Raw genomic sequence first — 20,822 nt, forward strand, 5'->3', positions numbered from 1 at the left:
GTCCCGGCGCACAGGCCCAGGTTTACTCTAGGAAATCCAGGAGTCATAGTGGAAAGCTCCCGTAGCAGAGTCGGTCTTTAAATGCGATCACTGGATGATGCAGCCCCGGAATTGCGACGTTCGGAAACAATGATGCTTCCATGCGTCTATCCTCGCTACTGGAGCACAACCAGATTCTTACTCCAGTTCTACTGCAATGTGGACAATCAGCTTCCTGTTCACACACCGGGATTATTCCTGATGTGGAGCACAAGTGCTTTGTGAACTTTTGGTTTTAAAAAGAAAACGCGTCGGTACAGATTGTTTCCTGAAACGTTCCTGAACCAGTTCGGACCCTGAAGACCTGACGATTATAATAAGTCATGGATCTGTTCAGAGTGGGACGTTCTTCTGTCCTTAGCTGCAGTTTCCTTTACTTTCCTTGTGAATTTCTGATGTCTCTCTTCCACCACAGTCTCTCTCTCTCCCTCTCTCTCTCTCACTCTTGCCGGCCCGACCAGTAGCGGCTGTTTTCCACCCTCTGGACCGGAGCGTGGATAATCAGATTAGCTTCGCTGGAGCACTGCAGTGAGAGGAGGGGTCTGATTCTGATTCACAGGACGAGCGGCCGGACAATAGCACACTGGGCTAATAGACCGCCCATTATCTGATTACCTGCCCTCATCTTTTTTAAACCTTCAGGAATAAAGCCGAGAGAGAGAGAGAGAGAATAGGAGTTCTCAGATTGAACTGCAGCTGGGCGTTTACTGTAGATACACTTTAATACTATTCAGGTTTTGTTCTGGATTGAGATCAGAGTTTGCACGTGTTTGAGGAACAAAACTTCCTGCAACTTGCATTATAGTTCACCGACATGCAAATACAGGGAAAGATTTATTCTTCTGTACATTTCTGCAGATTTCTGCCCAAATTTCAGTATTTTCAGATTGTTTTCAAACATTAAACACCTGGAGGATGCATTATTTCAAAATATTTTTCTTTGATTCTCAGCCCTATGTAGTAAACTAACTAAACCCGACTTTCATTCTGTTATTGTAAGCTGCTCTGTGTTATTCCCGAGGATGTAAAGGTTGTTTCACCTCTAATTTGTGTTCATTGTGTATTGAGTTTGATTTGTGTTGTTCCTCTGTGTGTTTGTGTGTGCAGGTGGTCCTATGGTGTGTTGCTGTGGGAGATCTTCACCCTGGGAGGATCTCCGTACCCAGGGATCCCAGTAGAAGAACTCTTCAAGCTGCTGAAGGAGGGACATCGGATGGACAAACCTGCAAACTGCACACATGAGCTGTAGGTGTTTCACAGAGAGGAACTCAGGAACCTGAACCTGACGTGCACGGGGGGGGCGGGGGGAATCACAGCTGTGCACCTTGGATAGTTCGGACTTTCTGACCAATCACAGGACGTAGAGACAGAACCAAACAGTAGAAGAAGAAAAAGGAGGCAGCTGCAGGATTGTTTAAGTTCAAGTTTAAACAAGTAAAAAACATTATTACATTATAGTGGCAACGATCCATGTCTTTCTATACACTTTACCAAACAAAACAAAAAAAAAAGTTCTAGACAATAACCAAAGCTGACGTCAGACACATGTCCGTCTACAAACCAATCAGAATCCAGTACAGGTAGACTCCGCCCACGTAGGTGATGCCGACAGGACGTTCGTGTGTCAGAGAACATCCTTTAGTTCCTATATCATAACGTCAGATCAAATGTAAACTATGAATCACAGACTTCTCTGAAGGAGCAGAGCAGGAAGCTGCAGATCAAGTAGACGAAGACCAAACCTCCTGAGAACCAGACTGTGATGTGTGTGTGTTCCAGGTACATGATCATGAGGGAGTGCTGGCACGCCGTGCCGTCGCAGAGACCGACCTTCAGGCAGCTGGTAGAAGATCACGACCGGGTTTTATCAATGACCTCCACCGATGTAAGTCTCCCTCCCTCTCTCTCTCTCTCTCTCTCTCTCTCTCTCTCTCTCAGCTGCTCCTCACTGATAACACAGAAACAGCAGGAAACACAAAAACCCTCAATTTCACCTCCGGCCCGAACCTCACTCTGAACTTCAAATGGCTTCGTGTGGCAGGAGAAGACTTTTCTAAAGGCGAACGCTTGTAAAATCAATCAACTGATAAATGGAGCTGCCTTCATTTTTACCTAACGAGCCTTGTCACAAAGGGAAATGGGATATTTGTTTTGTGTTTAGAAGGAGTGGGACTGAAATCAATGATCTGAGATTTGATTGGACTGAAACAAAGCTGGCACGTCGTCCTTCGCTGGATCAGATCGAAGCAGGAGTGAATAAATTCGACCTCGACCACATTCTTTATTTTCGCCAACAAAAAAAAACGATTTCTGAGCTGCTGAAGCCCACGAGTTCACAAAGAGCTGAATGTGGCTTCAGACGCTGGGCACAGTTATCTCGTCGCCGCATATTATATTTCATTGGATTCATTTGTGTACTCGCCCGCAAGATCAAGATCAGTCACGAGCAGCGTTTCAATGTTTCATAGGACGACAAAAGAGAGGGATTTAGTTACATAAACCCTCAAAAGAGATTTATTTTACAATTTTATAATATGTACGAGATAAAACTGAAGGACAGTTGTATTTAAACTTTAAAACGTACATTTTAAAGTGAAAAAATATATTTTTTGTCCAATTATCTGCATTTCTACAAGTTAAAATCAAACAAAGGGTAATTTAGGGTTATAAAAATCCCCAAAAGATGAATTTATAACATCTACATCGCCTATATGTTATAAAACAATGTTCACAATGTCAAAGAAATACAAATAATGCACTTAACCGACATTCAAATACATTTATAACAGAGATTAAAGTGGATTTTGAACATGCAGAGATGTAATGTTGTGCTATAATCCCAGTGAAAGTATTTTGTTTCTCACCTGATCCCGCGGCCGCAGAGGGGGACATGACAGTGACACCCAGTCTGACCTCTGACCTCTCCTCTGACAGGAGTACCTGGACCTGTCGGTGCCCTTCGAGCAGTACTCGCCCACCTGCCAGGACTCCAACAGCACCTGCTCCTCAGGGGACGACTCGGTGTTCGCCCACGACCCGCTGCCCGACGAGCCCTGTCTCCCCAAACTGCTTCCCAGCAACGGCGTGATCAGGACATGAGAGCCCAGCTGGGAGCGGGGGGGGGGACGTTCACCTCCGCTCGCTGTTTGTGACTAATAATCACCTCCCACTGACCCCAGCTCCTCAAGATATGGAAATGAAAAACTCGGCATGCAATACTTCCACAGTGCTTCAGCTCTTCCTCCTCCTCCTGCTCCTCCCTGAGTGACTCTTTAAACATTGAAGGATTATGTTTTGCCGTTGAACCTTGTTTGTGTTCTTCTTTTCACAAATGAAATTATATTTTTGTACTCAGGCCAGTCTTTTGTTACGGACAATCTGTGGCGTGAAACCATTCCGTGCCTACTCGGACAAAACACGAAAAAAAAGGATGTAAGAGGAAGGAAAGAAGGGAAGTCTGCGATCCGCTGGGCGAGGACCTCAAGATTTGTTTTCCTCTCGTCTGCGCGGAGCTCGCGACGACATTTTTGCTATCTGCAAGAAAATCTGAAACCATCAAAGGGTGGGACTCGTTCTTCTGATGATCCTCAACCAGCTGTGTGAGCGTTCACAGCAGGTGATCCGCAGCAGAAGGATCAGCTGAGCGGGAACAGGCGAATTCTCATGTCACATTTTAGCATTCGGAGAAAAAAGAAAACACAGAGTTTTGTGATAATCATGGAACAAATCGCTCATCGAATGTGAGGCGAACTTTCAGGGCCATTCAGTAATAAGTTCAGAGGGTTTTTTAATGTATCTAGAAAATGATTTATTGTAAATATATAAATGCAAATATGTATCATAATGCTGTTCACAGCCGTGTACTTAAAAGACAAAAAAATAACATTTTTTTAAGATATTGTTTTAGGATGGAAGCATTGCAATCTAGAAGACACTGTCATGACCGTGTAAAACATTTAATCATTTAAAGTGATACAGAAAAGGTTTATTTGAATAATTAACGTGTATATTTGTAAAGATATTTATAGACTTAACATGTGGTTCTTAAGTACGAAAGGTCTAGCTTAGGGATTTTAGTACTGTACGCAAAGATTTTTATTTCTTTTTCTTCTTTGTAACTTATTTTACAACAAAACTGCGACGTTATTTTCACAACTGGCAGACTCCTCTTAGTTTTTGATCCATCTTTTATTTTTAGTGGTTTTCTTTTTGTTTTGTTTACAGTTTTTAAAGATAAGAATGTATGACAGACGGTGATTTTTGAGGGCGGGTGGGATTCGGTCGTCAGGGGGGACGGTGAACTCGAGGCTCCGGCTGAAAAGAGCTCGATGTTTCCACCGAGCTCCAACTCTGTTTAAGTGTTTTTAAAGTTGACCTTTGCGATATCAAAGCAGCGATTGACTCTTGCTGAGCAAGAAACAGCAGCGCTTCCTGATTTCTACCACAGACGCCTTTAGTACAACTGAAGGACTTAAAGACATATTGAGCAACGACCAAGAACAACTGTGAACCAGAAGAAGCCTTCAGAGAAACTGAGTTTTCAAGGAACAATAGAAGCTTTTCAGAGTTAATCATTAGATGGACTAATCACTACTTAGTGGGAAACATGGACAGATTCCAAACATTTTATTTGTGTCAAATGTTAATAACATGTTTGCTATTTGACCTTTTGATCAAACACCAAATCCCACAATGAGACACTTCTCCCTCCTCCAAATTAAAACAAAGAGTTGCTGCAACACTTCATGACACATTATATAATATGCTAAATGATGAACTACTTTTCCCAGAATGCTTTTCAGCAGCTACCAGGGGACGTTCTTGGACTTTTGCAACGATAGATTTTTAGAGGAAATAATAATAATATTTTTTTTTTTTTAAAGAACAGCGAAGTAGCATTTGTGTGCTGTTTTTAGCAGCAATGCATTCTGGGGGTTTTGATTCCATTTAGAATACGGCAAAGAAACAAGATTTACACGAAAATCTGACATTTTGGACATTTTTTAGGAATTCGCCAGATGACAAACAGGATCAATTCTGATATGTTTTCCTCTGGAGGTTTTTCTGGAGGCTTCACGCTGGTTTGTAGTCACAGTGAAGTTCACACGGTCGCTTCTCGTTCACACTCACGGTTCAAAACATCAGCTTCACGGCAGAAGCTGTTATTGTCCTTATGTGCTTGAGTGTTACTAAAAACTCAAAACCTGCCCAGACGCTTGAGATGTTATCGCTGCTCTTTAGTATTAATACTGAGATGAAGGCACGCTGTGTGATCCGTCAGTTGCACAGCAAAGAGAAAATATATAGACATATATATATAGATATATATATATATATAAGCGTGTTTAAGGAGAAAAGTGCCAAATTAGTCTTAAAAGTCAGTTTAATCGTTTATTCTCCGGATCTCTGAACCAAATTACTGCACCGTCGAATGTAGGCGGGCGGAGGTCACATGGTGCAGGGAAGGATCATGGGATGGCCAAATGGATATTGCCCCCCCCCCCTTTTGTTTCTATATGCAGTCGATTCTCCAGCTGACCCCAAAAAAAGCACGAGGGTTGAAATGTTTACAGAGTCTGTGTTTAGCAAAGTCTGGAAACGGGAAAGCGATGAATCGGTTCACACACGAAGTACTTATATGAATTCTAAATACAATATGTATCTATTCCTCTAATCCACAATGGGATTTTTTTGTTTGTCAGCACCAGATTGTGTTCTTGTCATGTGTTTACACTCTGAACAAGGCACCTGTAAAGTGAACGGTTGCACAAACTTCATGTTTTTTCTGTTTTCAGTAGTTTTGGCCCCGAATCTATGAAGTGCCTGGAATAATTGAGCAAACAAAAAGGAGATCGATCGATTCACTTTCATCATGTTTTGAATGTATAATTGCAAAAAAAAAAGAAAAAAGAACCCATAGTTATTTTTTGAAGTAGTTCTCACTAAAAAGCAGGTTGTGTTGATTATGTCCCTGGTTTTGTTTCATTCTTTGTTTTGTTTATTGTCGAGTGAACAACGGCACTTGTGTAAAGGTTGAATGGATCTAATGAAACGTGTTCTGTTTTATTTATTCTTCCATGCTGGGTGAAAGCTTTCCCTATGGTGAGAGCATTTTTATTCATAGCTCTCTGCTTTTCAGTGTTGTTTTTCATTAAAGAGCCAGAAGATGATGATGATGATGCAGAGTAGTTATTTTACACTGATGCCCCCCCCCCCCCCCTCTTATTTGAACGCCCTCCTGGTCTTTTTTATGTCTGTGTCCTTGTCGAGCTTTTAACTCTGGAACAAACGACCTCGGTTTCTAACGTTCGCTTGATGACTAAACTGAAGTATGATGCAAAAAGCTGGAATTCTCTTTTCCTTTTAAATTTAGTTTTACCGACGTTCTTTGAGAATATTATTATTCCTGTCGTCCGTTGTGAAACATCTGCTCATAAATCATAAAAATACACCTTCTCTCTTCAATATTAAAGCATCACTTCACAAAAACTGCTAAAGCTAATTAATGATTTAATTTTTAAAATCACACTTTGTTTAGATTATTTTGTTCACGTCACATTTAACGTCTCTATTTTCAGCATTAAAACCTTTTTGAGAGGATCTATTTTTCTTTTCTGTTTTGTTTGTTTAACTCACTACTTTTCAAAGTGGAAGCTTGCTAATGTTAGCGCTTAACCTTATTCAAAAAAGGTTTGTTTTCATCTGGGTTTGTGTGTTTGTTTGTGAGCAGGATAACACAAAAGCTACAGAATCAATTTTCACAAAATTTTGTGTAGGGGTGGGGTATGACTCGAAGAAGATTTTGTAGTGGATCCGGATAAACAGACAGAACTAGGAATCTTTTTTCAGTTTCTTTAATATGCCGAGTTTGTGCCGGGTGGCCTCCAAACTTCCGACCCCTAAATTTGAGTTATGTCAACAATTCACCAAAACTGTAAATAAATGTGTTTCACTGAAAAGCAATAATACCAGTTTTATTGCAGAAAATGTTGAACAATCAAACAATAAAAACAAATCCTGAGGTTTAATTTCCCAAGTTGGTCTTAATTAAGTTTCAGAGGATAAACCAGTGGAAAAACATGGAATTCTAACATTTTAGAATGTTTGTTTCATTCGCTCCGATGCAGAATATTAACATATAGGACCAGTTTTTCTCAAATAGATTTTTCTTGATCTTAGTGTTAAAAACAACTCTTTTTTTCTTGTGAACGTGTTTTCTTTGTTATTGAATGAATAAACGTCATGAAGGAGTTTTTACTGTATGTACAGTCGCTCATCGGCCTTTAATCATCGGCCGTCTCCGCTCTGACTCACTTATTCTCTACTTTGTAAAAAAAAAGAGAAACAAACCTTTGTTTCCACAGTTATCAAAAAAAATAGATAGAATGCTTTCAAGTTTTTGTTGATTTAATTTTTCAGGGTGAAATGTTATTTTAGTTTTCTTCTTTTCTTTCACACGACTCTCATTCAATTCAATGTTAGTGCAGATTAATTTATCGTGTGAAATTTGAGTGGGAGCTGTTTGATAAGAATCTTAGACAGGGAAGCAATTATCATGAACAGTTTATTTTATTACATTCCACATCAGGTTCTCTTTTATAATAATCATGAGACAAAATCATGTTTTTCACTCCCACAGAATTAATTTCTCTCACTCCCATTCATATTTCTGACATAGAAAGGTTGAACTAACCATTTGGCTTTATGTGATTATTTCTTTATTTGTAGTTCAAAGCCTGCTCATTGCAAATTCTCTCTCTGTCTCTCTCTCTCTCTCTCTCTCTCTCTCTCTCTCTCTCTCTCTCTCTCTCTCTCTCTCTCTCTCTCTCTCTCTCTCTCAATTCTCTCTCTCTCTCTCTCTGATGAACTATGCTTTCAGAAGAGGTTTTCAATAAACATGTTAAAATAAAATAGCGTTTGCTGTTGACGCCGTGTATGAATTTGCAAAACAAACAGTTCCAGTGGCAAAAAACTCAAAATGTGTCCAAACAAAATCCCCAGAACGGACTTTGTGAATCACAGTCAAAGAAAATCAGAAGCGAAGGTGGAGACACGTTGTTACTGAACACAGGAAGTAAACGTACCATCAACAAACACCGTTTCCTGTTCGGTGGCACAAACAGGAATCAACCCACCGGTTTGTGAGCTGACATTGAAGCTGCAAGTTTGACATTGTGTCCGGCGCCATCTTGGTTTTTTGATACCAGAAGGAGGAGCCATTGGACGGTGGTAGCTGTCAATCACATGGTTCCAACATGACCCAAACGTACGGTGCTTTACTGTGTATCTGACTCTAAATAATCATAATTAAATATATAAACATCAGCTGTATTGAAGCAGACTTGAAACTAAAGATTCAAATATAAGTGTAACAAGTGTAATCTTATGGGGCAACTGCGACAGTCCATGTAATTTCCACTAAAAGTTATTTGTTCACCAATAAAAGGGTCAAATTGCTGTTCTGCATCTTTGCTAAGATACGCATGTGAAAAAAAATTACTTTTAGTAGATATGTGTTGTCGCAGTTGCCTCAGATAGACGTCCTCTTCTGGAAGAACTGATTTCCATTATAAGCACTTTAATGGGTTTTCTTAGCCTGACGTTGTCATACTCATGATTCTAGTCAGAATATGAGTCTGAGACCGCTCCATTGGGCTGTGATTATGGGGCGTGTTTCAACGGAACCAGGAAACAAAATGCCTCTTCGCTCAATTGGATAGACCTACAACCAATCAGAGCAACGTAGTATGTGACGTATGTTAAATAAGCGACCATCGGGGCCAGCTGATAAATTAAACTTTTTCTGAATCCCGTAGGAAGGACGGCAAAAACATCTTTTCGATCGACAAATGCCTTGATCGCGTTTCTCTGTTCCTCTTTCAAAATGAATGCGCTGTCGATGTCTCCATCTACACATCTCAGCTCTCCAGCGGCAGCCATGTTTGTGGAAAACAAAGTCAACCCAAGTGCTCTTTGATGACGTCGTTGATGACGTAACTGTTGATCATCTGTCCATCATCGTATAAAGCCCGGCCTGACAATTTGATTGGTCCGAGCAGCTTCTGTTCGGAGATAATTTCTCCCCAACAGAGCGACTCCAGACCGAACTTCCCGACCGAAAACGTTGTGGGCGGGGCTAAGTTCGTCTAGCACCCAGGCTAGGGTTTTCTACTCTAAGTGTGTATGAATACCTACAACCAGTATTACATTCATGTGTGCACTACTAGTAAATCTGATTTATGATCTGAAAACACGCAGGTACAGCGAGGGTAAACTGAGAGTAGATATTAGTAGATATTCGTTCATCAACACTTCCTGTTGATGAACGAATGAGCCGCTCGTTGCATCTTAAACGCTCTTTAATCACGGAAAAGTCTTTGTTTGCTGAATACAGTTCCTCGCCGCCTCGCTGGCTGCAGCTCAGTAAACAGAGGAGGAGAAGGAGGAGGAGGAGAAGAGGAGGATGAGGGGGGGTGGGTGTTTCTGAAGCCTCTCGGCCTGGGTGGGAGGGCGAAGCTGGACAGAGACAGAGGGAGAGAGAGAGAGAGAGAGAGAGAGAGAGAGAGAGAGAGGTCTCTGTGTTCAGGCTCTTGGCCCTCAGCCGGTCTGAAGTGCGTCCTGAGGAGAACATCCTGCTCCTCGCTGGAACCTCCTCCCCCGGCTGAAGTGGCTCATTCACGGGGGTCTCGAGAGGGGGGGGGGTAGGGTGTGTGTTCGCTGCTAAATGGATGTTTCTGTTTCAGAGGTGTTTACGTTGGTGGACGCTTTCCATCCCTCCCCCTCTCCCTCTCCCTCTCCCTCTCCCTCTCCCTCTCCCTCTCCCTCTCCCTCTCCCTCTCCCTCTCCCTCTCCCTCTCCCTCTCCCTCTCCCTCTCCCTCTCCCTCTCCCTCCCCTATCCCTCTCACTCTCCCTCGTCTTCTTCCTCCTCCTCCTCCTCCTCCTCCTCCTCCTCCTCCTCCTCCTCCTCCTCCTCCTCCTCCTCCTCCTCCTCCTCCTCCTCCTCCTCCTCCTCCTCCTCCTCTCTCCTTCCCATTGCCCCCTGTGCTCCTTCTCTTTTCCTCTCCCTCCTCCTCTCCCTCTCCCTCGTCCTCATCCTCCTCCGCTCCCTCCTCGTCCTCCTCCTCCTCCTCTCCCTCTCCCTCGTCCTCGTCCTCCTCGTCCTCCTCATCTTCCTCCTCTTCTTATTCCTCCTCCTGCCCCTCTCCCTCCTCCTCCTCCTCCTCCTCCTCTCCCTCTCCCTCGTCCTCCTCCTCGTCCTGCTCCTCCTTCTCCTCCTCTTCCTTCTCCTCTCTCCTTCCCCTCTGCCGTCCTTCATCAGACCCTCTCTCTTTCTTCAGGTTGTTAAATGACCTTTAATCCACCTCTCAGCCAGCAGCGTCCCAGAGGACGAGGAGGAGGAGGAGGAGGAGGAGGAGGAGGAGGAGGAGGAGGAGGAGGAGGAGGAGGAGGAGGAGGAGGAGGAGGAGGAGGAGGAGGAGGAGGAGGAGGAGGAGGAGGAAGAGGGCATCTCTGTACAGTGGCTGTTAAGTGATGGGTGGTGCTTTTAAAGTAGAGGGGGGGGGGGTGAGATTGGGAGATATACACAAGCGATGACACAGACAGACCATTCATTCTAAATGGATTTTTAGTAATAGTCTTTAAAGAACAGCACACAGAGGAGCCAGTCTGTGGCCGAGAGGTGAAACTCATTTTATAATTTAGATTTATCACGAATTCCCCTCAGAGGATTTAGGTATTTCTCAACCTGGGCTCTTTATTTATAAACGTGTGTGTGTGTCTGAATAAATGTTACTCACGAAAACGTTTTGACCTGGTCCGGCGGTCCAGCAACATTTTCGTTGATTTCATATGTTGGAATCTTGACATATTTAGTGTTGGTAGTAATTATGTTAATTTATTTACTACCTCGTTTTGACGTGGTCCGGTGGTTCGCCTCCGCTACAACACCTTCTTTGTGAAAATGTATTTGAGTCATATTTTGACTTTTTATTTTGGTATATGTGTCCCATCCACTTACATGGAGGAGGCAGGATTCATGAGCTACACTGCAGCCAGCCACCAGGGGGCGAACCAGGAGATTTGGCTTCTCTTCTCCGCTCTGTGATATTGATCGACAGTGTGAACCACGAATGAGACAGAGAGAAGTGATGCTCGTAGTAAACAAGCTGCCTGAGAACTCCGGTCCTTTTAATATCATGTTAATAAAATCTGACAACTAAAATCCAACAAAGATTTCACAAAATAAAAACAATGTTTTCTCGTCCGTGTCATATTTACTGTTTTTGAAAATTGTGTTTTCTTGTTTAGCTGCTCAGAAAAAAACCTGAATACATCGAGAGCAGAACCTGAGCCAGAGGCCCGGAGGAGGAAAGTTCTCCAGAAGGTTCTCATGGTTCCAGACGGGCCGGGCCGATCCCCCCCCCCCCGCCCTGAGAAGCTCGGCCATTTTTATTATCGCCGTCTGGCTTCATGTGTTGCCAAGAAGAACTTTAATTGTTTCCCATTCAGTGGAAAGCCACAGAGCGCCGAGCGTTTCCAGAACATACAAACCAGCGACTCTCTTTTTTCTTCTCCTTTCTTTTTCTGCAGACAACTGAAAATAATTGCATGTTTCAGTTTGGCTTTGGATCTGCAGCCGTGTGTGTTCTGCTCAGTTTGAAGTTACTTTGCTGAGGCAACACATGGAGGAGAATCAAAGATGGCCGCTGAGAGGTCGCACTGCTCGGCCCATCGGGGGGGGTTCAGTGTCTTCAGTTAGATATGCATTGTGTGTGTGTGTGTGTGTTCAGTGAAAGTGTGAGAGTTTATGTGTGTAGATCTGAAGCGATACTGTGTGTGTGTGTGTGTGTGTGTGTGTGTGTGTGTGTGTGTACTTGTACTTATATATTTGTGTTGGAATTAGGTTTCAGGTTTGAATTTAGTTGGATTGTTAGATTTAGGATAAAGGGCTTGGGAATGTATTGTGTTAATGAGTGTCGTCACTAAGATAGAGTACAATGTGTGTGTGTGTGTGCGCGTGTGTGTGTGTGTGTGTGTGTGTGTGTGTGTGTGTGTGTGTGTTAGCATCCAGAGATCCTGAAACTGGACCTTGGTATGTTGTCAGTGTAAGTGTGCCAAATCAGCGATTAACCGCGCTCCCTCTGAGACAGGCGTGTAGCCGAGTGACGCTCCGGAGCAGGTGTGTGTAAAACAATCCGCTCTGCAGCTCCTTGGAGGACTCGGGTCCCAGTGAGCTGCAGGAATAGACCCGATGATAGTTCAGGGACCAGCGAGGGTCTGTTTGCTGGAGGCAGCTCTGACAGCAGCGTCACTCACAGCAGATCTCAATGTGTGGGATAAACCAGGAGAAGTTATTGTATCTATACTGTACAGACAATAACAATAGACAAGCAAAAAGAAAACAGCACCAGCAACATTTTCATTGATTTCTCACAGAAGTATTTCGGACTCTTGACATAGTTAGTGTTGGTAGTAATTATGTTAATTTATTTACTACCTCTCAAGGGCAGACATCTAAAAGTACTTCACAAGTATTTGTGTGTGTGTCCTGTTTATAACCAGGAGTAAAGGACGTACACTCAGTAAGAGGTTTAAGTGTTTGATCTACATGAGCTGTATAGTATGTCATATTTTCTGTACATGCATATAGTGCAAGGTTGAGGATTCAGGGAATTCGTTGGTATTTATGATGAAAATCTCTCTTACAACAGAACATACAGTATTTTTCTGGTGTATCGTGTCTATGGAGCCGTTAACCATGATGGGTAGGTGTCGGGGGGGGAATAAAGCAAAGTGAAAACTAATCAAAGTTTAGGTATTAAGGGGTAAAATTCAGAAGTGTTTTCAACAGGTACATTTAAATCAATAACACGTCACAGAGTCCAGGATATTTCTACCTCCTTATCCATCTCAACAATAACTTACTGCTCTAACTGGTTTCTGCAGTAGTTGTTTCTCTGGAGAGCAGAAGCATCTCATAAAACTTTGTGAGTCTGAAGCCAAACACAGAGCTCCGTCAAGCTGCTGGACTCAACTTCAAAACACCGAGTTTGGACGTAGCTCCGACTGTAAAACTCTGAGCAGACAAGCTCTCTAACTGGTTCAAACCCAGATCCAACTAAACTGTTCCTGAAAAACGGGTGATCGAGGATTTAATGGGTCAATAAGCTGTGTCAGCAGTGACAATAAATAATCTTTATAACATAAATAATATCATTTCATGCTAAGAATCCTCATGAACAGTCAAGACGCCAGGAGTCATCAATAGTGAAGTAATTCTGAAATAAACTAGAATATTAGATGAATAATAAACATACAACAGTAGATTTGAATGATCTTAATGTTAATTAAGACTGAATGTGATTAGTGAGTAAGACTAAAGTGTCAGTGGTATTTAGAGTTGATGATTTTAACCACTAGGAGGAAGGAAGACGCCAAAACAACATCTCAATGAGCATAATCTGTGTTATATTCATGTATGTGATGAAGAGTGGGTCGTCCACTTGGCAGAAGGTTGCTGGTTCAATCCCTGGCTCCTCTACAAAGACACTTAGCTCTTAGCTCTCTCCTTTGGAGCTCTGCTTTGGTCTCCACCAGCCTTCAGCTGCTGGATGTAACTCTACGTTCAGCAGGTCGTCTGTAACTGCTCCTGAGCAGCTAGTAAATAGGTTTCGCTCTCAGATCTCTGGTCTCACTGCTCGTACCCAGTCAGTCGGGATGTGCATGAACAAAAGGGATGAGACTAAAATCTGGTTCAGTCTCAGGTGAACGTCCTACAGAGGGACGAGTGATAATCTCTCGCATGTGGAACACGTTTTCCTCGAAGATGCGTTTGTACACACAATTAAACTTAAGAGCGACAGACCTCCACATACCAACGCGCCAGCCGCTGCTGTTTGTTGGATTGTTTGTTTCTCCCCCCCCCCCCACTCATGCTCAAACATCAGAACTATGTGGAGGGGTGGGGATTCAGACGGTGGTCTGTGTTCAGCTCTGCGTTTGAAGCGTACTGACCTATTAAGTAGTTAGCCGCGCTCCTCTGGCAACAGATGTTACTGAAAACAAGCTTTCTGAATTATTAGCGCAGCACCGTGTGACCTCAGTGTGAGCTGCAGCGGGGGGGGCTGCTCCCTCTCTCCTCGCTCGTCCTTCTTGGACAGATTAGGAATACCATCAGTGGCCAGGGCTCCCTCTGCCATTCCCATTTATGGAACATCTGTTCCATCTCTCTGGCCTTTTCTCTAATTGCTGGATTAGAGGGTGACGGGACGGCCCTGGTTGTTGAGAGTCGTCTCTGAGCTGTTTTGACATGTCCGCCCATGATGTGCGATCATAAGGGAAAAATGTCTGCGTGGGTCATGGTATCACAATGTTCAGCAGCAGCCAGCGGGATGATTGCAGGGAGAGGAGGGCCGGGTGAGCTGATGGTCGTCACTTCAAACCGTCCGGGTGATTTACAGAGAGGAAGGTCGAACAAACAAATCCCAACTCCTCGTCTGCAGCGGGAACTCTACTACGTGTATTACTACGTGATATTTCCATCTAAAGTGTCTGAACACAAAAATTGCACAACGTGTTTGTCATTGAGTTTCAAACACGTTCATCAAGACAATAAGGGATATGTTTTAATTAAATTTATATTCATATCTTCAGTTTTACCAAGTAGACATTTTAAGAAACTGTCTTAAATATGCAACACTAACTCTGACAGAGACAGAACAGGACAGAGGGAGCTCACCATCCAATGTATGATCAGACATTTACATACATATTTAAAAAGTCCAGTATGTGCTGTAGATAAAAGCTGTGATTTATCTTAGTTGTTTTCTACGTTGGCCATGTTTCCAAGGGAACCAATAAAGTGATGAACCTGCTCTAGTTCCATCTCCACTGACGAGCAGTAAACTTCAATAACTTCAATACATCCTGGCTCCTAATGAGCTCTTTGATATTTTTACATATGTTTGTTAATTAAATCACACCACCCCCCACCCTTTACAGAAGCAAGACAAGATTAACATTTAAATGAACTTTTTTTAAACTCCAAAATATCAATAAAAGTTGTAAATATTCCGATTACAAACTCATCTTGTTTTCTTTCTTCTCAAGTTGTAGATTACACTTTAATATCTGTGCACTTGATATGTAGCTTAGCTTAGCATAAAGCCTGGAAAAGGAACCCTCCTTTAAATCTAGATTATCTAGTTACTTAAGTAGAAGTTCACCAACACAGAGCTGGTTTGTACTGAGGCTCATTTAAACCATGAGAATTAGTTTTAATGGTAAAGTTAAAGAGTTCAACCTGTGATGTAACCTTGAGGAAAAGACCTGGCTGTAAAACCTGGAAAACAAAATGGTGGAGTGCAGTCACGGGTCGCCGGGCAGATAAGAAAGGAACATTTAATCTGCACGTCAGCTGGAAAAGAATGTGAATTCTGTCTCGGCTGTTTTTCTGCTTCACAAACGGAGCGAGACTCAAAGGCAACGTTGTTTGGTTTATTTGCCTTGAAATTAGGAGTCATTAAGAGTCCGGAGGCAAAACGCTTCCACATGCGAGAAGCGTCTTCCATCTCACGTTCAAGGTGAACGGCAAAGAACGCCTGCTCTCTCTCTCTCTCTCTCTCTCTCTCTCTCTCTGTCTCTCTCTCTCTCTCTCTCTCTCTCTCTCTCTCTCTCGCTCTCGCTCTCTCTCGCTCTCATCAGACTCTTTTATTTTTATAACCTTAAGCTGCAGGTTCACCCTCGGCCCTAATCTCCCTCACACCAGACGTCTGACAGTAACAACGGGAACAGCAGTTCGTCTCTTTCTCTCACCCTCACGTTTCAGTTAGCTGAGCTTTGATGTCACATGGTAACACAGAGAAACTCAGGAAAGCTCAGACACGCGTCCTACTGCTTTATTTATTGGTCTATTATTAGATGTGGAACTTGAAGTGTGACTGTGATGAGCTGCCACCGAGAGAGACCTTGTGGTCGGGGGCAGGTGGAGCGCCATGGACAGAAGTGCCAACAGGAAGTGGACGGATGCTGCAGACGGCGACTGAGGATATTTCCACAGAGGCTGATGCACAATGACATCACAGGTTGAATCGCAGTGACTCGGCGTTGTTGATCGAAAAATGTACGACATCAAGTTAAAAGGCACAAAATGGATTTTAGGCTTTTTTCATCGTGCATCCTTTTCGCATTATGCAGGTGCTGAGCAGAGCGGAGATTCTAGAGAAACTATTAAGAAATATACTGCAGAAGCTAATTCAGAATTATAATGTAGTGAATCGAAATTACATGGTTCTGTAAATATGTCAAGATTGAACTGACTTAATTTTTTAATTTTTGACTCAAAGTGAGCGAGTGGACGTGTTGACGAGGTTTCTAACGCGTGACGGACGTGAAACTGGAAGAACACAAATTATCTCAGGATGACGAAGAGGAGTCGTACACGTAGAAGACGAAGACGTCCACTTAGAAACACGAGGAGATTCCAGATCTTCTGGTGATGAGGGTCGGTGTGTGGATGTATTTTTATTAATACATCATGTCCTTCAGCTCGTCTCTGTTCTGCACATTTTCTGAAAAGTCCATGTCTAAAAAAACGTCTTATTTTTGCTATTTAAACTATTTTACTTCCAGTGAGAATCTAATGCATTCACACAAATTTAAACCTTATTGTATATTTCTTTGACCCTCTGTTGTTAAAATTCAGCCAAAGCAGGCAGCAGCTTTCTGAGATCTAAGACAGAAAGGAATGAAAACATCACCCCCCCCCCCACACACACACACACACACACACACACACACACACACACAAAGATACACACTGCTGCCATCAGCTCTGATACTGTAAGCATGACGAAACGCTCTTTATGTTGCAAAATATAAGAACCACTTATGCATTTTTCAGCAGCGCGGTCTGCTCTTGCTGCTTTTACAAGTTTGTTAGTCGGCTGTTTGCATCTGTGCGTTAAGTGGTTGACTTTGAAAACTGTAATTTTTAATTTTTTTGCATGAAGCACAAGCTTTGATTGATGAGGGCAAAGTTTTTCATGCATATTGAAGAAATCAGGTGTTTGAATGTGGAGCAGAATGAGAAGCTGAGCGGAACACACACAATACAACGTTTAAAACAAAGTAAAGATTCTTTGTGTTCACTGTTCTTTCATATTAACGTAACAACACATAGAAAAAAACAGAAAACGTAACGGTTCAGTCACACAGAAGCTCAAGGAAAAATAGCCAAGTTAATAAAGATGGACGACACGTCTCTACTTCCTCCCACTTCCCATCAAACTAAACTATTAGGAGCCGGTCTGCACAGGAGCGACCAGAGGACGACGAGGACATGATGTTTGAATTGGCGTCGGCAAATCTGATCAGCCAGGGATTTAATATAAAATACTCCACTTGATAAACCTTCATTTTACAATAAACTCGGGATTGATGCCGCTCTCTGAAACCTGTTCCCGTGGCGTGTGCCCCTGAATCCGAGGTCAGCACGGAGCCGGGGACATGAAGCCACCTCTGTGCAGCAGGAGAATCATTAAAACATGAGTTTCTCTGCTTTCAGGGGGAGTGAAGTGCAAATTGCATCGGGCTACAACTGCTGCTGTTTTGAAAGTGGCCAATCAGGATCAAAATACATATATCTGGAACCACAGAAAGCACAATAGAACCAGTATTAGTTCAAGTACAGTACAACACAAAATACAGCGGATGAGCCTGTACAGCAGGAAGAGAAACGCACGTACAGAACCGAGCCGCCGAGCGATTGGTCGGACTTAAAGCTTTATTCAGGTGAAGCCACAGACCTTTACCTGAACCTTTGATACAGAGGGATTGAGTTTCCCTCGTGTCAAAAGGAGTTAATAGAATTCTCCTCCCTGAAATATATGAAAGGGTTTCGGCTGCGAGCTCCCGCAGCGACTGAGGCTTCCTCTAATCGCCTCCAGGGGAAATGAAAGAGAACTCCCAGTGCAGCCGGGAACGTGGCACGGCTCGCTCGCCACGCTGTTTCATTGACGTCCAAATATGACCCATAATTAAATTATGAGCTTATCAAGGTTATTCACAGTTATGACATTTACATGCATTGATCAAAGCCGCTTCTGTGCACGTCAATGAAACGTGACCTAGAAAAATGTTCCGCAGCATTTAGATGTTTTACATTTGAAGCCTATCAGCTATAAAGACAATTTCAAGTATTTTTCCGGTAATGAAATGGTCTGTTATTTGTGCCAGAGACCAAAATAAAAAGATAACGCTGGAGTAACCGGGTTAGGGAGTGAACGGCGTGCATGTAAACATGGCCGCTGTCTCCGGAGCTGTCAGCGTGTGATGGATGAGCCGTGCAGGAGATTAAACGGCGCTCGCTGTGCCGTGGCAGGCGAGTCCGGCAGCGTGCGTCTCCGTCCGTCTCCAGACGGCGCCGGGCACTTCGTCAGAGCCGCACTACAAAGGCCCTTTAGCTCGCCATTGTTCTCCACGATCAATATGGAGGTGCAGCGGTAGAAAGCACCGGCGGCACTGTCAGGGGAGTTCAATTAAAATGATGGAGGAATCCTCCGTAGTGCATCACGGCGCGGTGCTTTCAAAGTATTAACGTGATGCAATAGGGCCTTATGCATTTTACAGCCCTTTGTGTCTGTGAAGGCGAGTGTGACTGGTCTTCCCTGTGATAGACCCTAGGTTTCCCTTGCTTAACATGAGTATTTTGAGATAGAAAGAAGATTCTTAGAAATTCCAAAGTTCCCAAATCAAATTCTGCATCAAGATAAATGTATAATTAAACATAGAGATCATCCATATCTAACCAGTTGGCGGCCATTTTGAATTTTCAATGAAAAGGTTCCACTATCCAAAAGACATTTACCAAGTAGTATGAATGGTAAATAAGTCTGAAATATCATATTAAATCCATCATTCATAAGAAAACAGTTGTTGCTGGCGGACATTTTGAAAAATGGCTGCCATGGGCGCCATGTTGAAAATTCATGATGGCTCCACATCCAAATCTTTTGAGAATGCCTTTGGCTATAAGTGTACCAAATTTCATGCTTTTATCACAAAATGCACAATTCCTTTATATTTTGGAACTAACCTCTTGTACTAACATGACGTGTTTGCTGAGGTGAAATCTAAAGTTTCAGCCGAGAGGGATACGGGAAATTACATGAACACACAATGAAAATATTAAGATTTTGTTCAGAAACAAATAATAATGTCAAACAGGATCAGTATAAATTTCTTATATTCAGACTCACACACACTGACTCCCTGATCCAATCAAAATATGATATTACTCCAACTGTAAATACGAGGTTGTCTACATGTCAGGATGGATAAGACTCACTCAGTGTAACTCCATGTTTCTCAGGGGATTTTTACATTTAGATTCATTGAAAACCCAAACTCTTCTTTTTGGTGTTTGCATGTATTCAGAGGTAAAAAAAAAAGTTTTATTATAGACTGTAAATAAAGATAAGAGGGTCTCCTCTTCCTCCCACTATCCAGAAATGAAGTAAAAACATCCCAGATATCAACGGCGCCCTCTTGGTCCCGCCTCCACCTCATGCTCGACCAATCACGAGTCAGTCACAGCTGTCAATCATGACATCCCACCCCTTTATTCTTGCATCAAATAACCAATGAAAGCCAAATGTACAAGAAACCTGAACAATCATAAAAACTACCGAAAATGACAAAAAACATGCATTTGACTTTTTAGTCCATGTCCTATCCACTTACATGGAGGAGGCTGGGTTTATGACTGCAGCCAGCCAGCAGGGGGCGATGCACATAAGAGAACAACACACAAAGAAGTGTTTATGGCCCATGTTCTAAACGTTCTCGCCCCAGTCATGCTGCCGGTTCCTTTGTGGTCGTTTCATGTCGTCAAAGAGCTTCAGTCTTCCTGCGGTTAAAAGGTATTTTTGGGGAAAGTTTCACATTGTTTGTGTTTTTATTGTTTTCCTAAATTATCCTTTTGTCAAAGCCGAGCAGAAGAAAGTCTCCGGCAGGTTTCAGCTGTTCTCTGTGATGTTGTTTTTACATAATTCAAAGAGCCGCAGATTGTTTGTAGCTCAGTGTTTTCTAGTGATTACACTGAATTCTCTCCACTCACAGAACCAATGAAGGGAGAGTCTCAGTTTTCTCTTCAACAACAACAGCGGCTGCAACCAGTTGTGTAATCGTCTCGTGTGTTTGACACTTTCCTGTCACTTTTGTTTCTGAGATCAGGACAAAGCCAAAGCAGAGAAATGGCTGTTCTGGACTCGTTGAGCTCAGATGTAAAGATGCTCTGATCCCAGTGTGGTGTAAACACCGAGTCCTCTTACACGCTCTCATCGATTTACTCGGTTTTTCCATTTTAAAGCAGACCGAAATAAAAGCACAGATATGTTCTGAGTCTTTTTTTAAACAACCGCTGCAGTAGTGTGTAATTATATAGAGTGTATATACAAACATAGTTGTTATAAGCTCACATCCATGCATATACGTTTACAGTGTGTTTCCTTTACGTGATGTTAAAGTAGAGCAAAGATAAAAGCGGAAAAATCACTGGCTTTTCTTTGTTTCTTTACAACAAAGGCTGCCACTCCGGTTTTATTGCCTGACCTAAATATGGTCTGTAACTTTCCAGTAAGGCGTTCTCTCTCATATTGTAAATTCTATGTTTCCTTTAACTCGTCTCAGTTCTCTCTTCCCTTCGTAGCTTCACGTTAAAAAAACAGAGCAACGTAAAGACACCGAGGTCTCAGACTTTCCCTGTTTTCTCCCTCAACAGCAG

At 42.7% G+C, this 20,822-nt stretch overlaps 1 protein-coding gene across 1 annotated transcript in view; it reads left to right on the forward strand.

Annotated features, from left to right (window-relative positions):
* LOC133015260 (fibroblast growth factor receptor 3-like) overlaps positions 1-3,281 on the forward strand; it is a 60,508-nt gene extending 57,227 nt beyond the window's left edge. The window contains 3 exon segments of the mRNA XM_061082423.1: positions 1,147-1,284; positions 1,819-1,924; positions 2,974-3,281. Coding sequence (XP_060938406.1) covers positions 1,147-1,284; positions 1,819-1,924; positions 2,974-3,138 — 409 coding nt within the window. The 3' untranslated portion in view covers positions 3,139-3,281.
* Positions 3,282-20,822: the final 17,541 nt, after the last annotated feature.

The sequence above is a fragment of the Limanda limanda genome, chromosome 12, assembly GCF_963576545.1.
Source record: "Limanda limanda chromosome 12, fLimLim1.1, whole genome shotgun sequence".
Classification (NCBI taxonomy): domain Eukaryota; kingdom Metazoa; phylum Chordata; class Actinopteri; order Pleuronectiformes; family Pleuronectidae; genus Limanda; species Limanda limanda.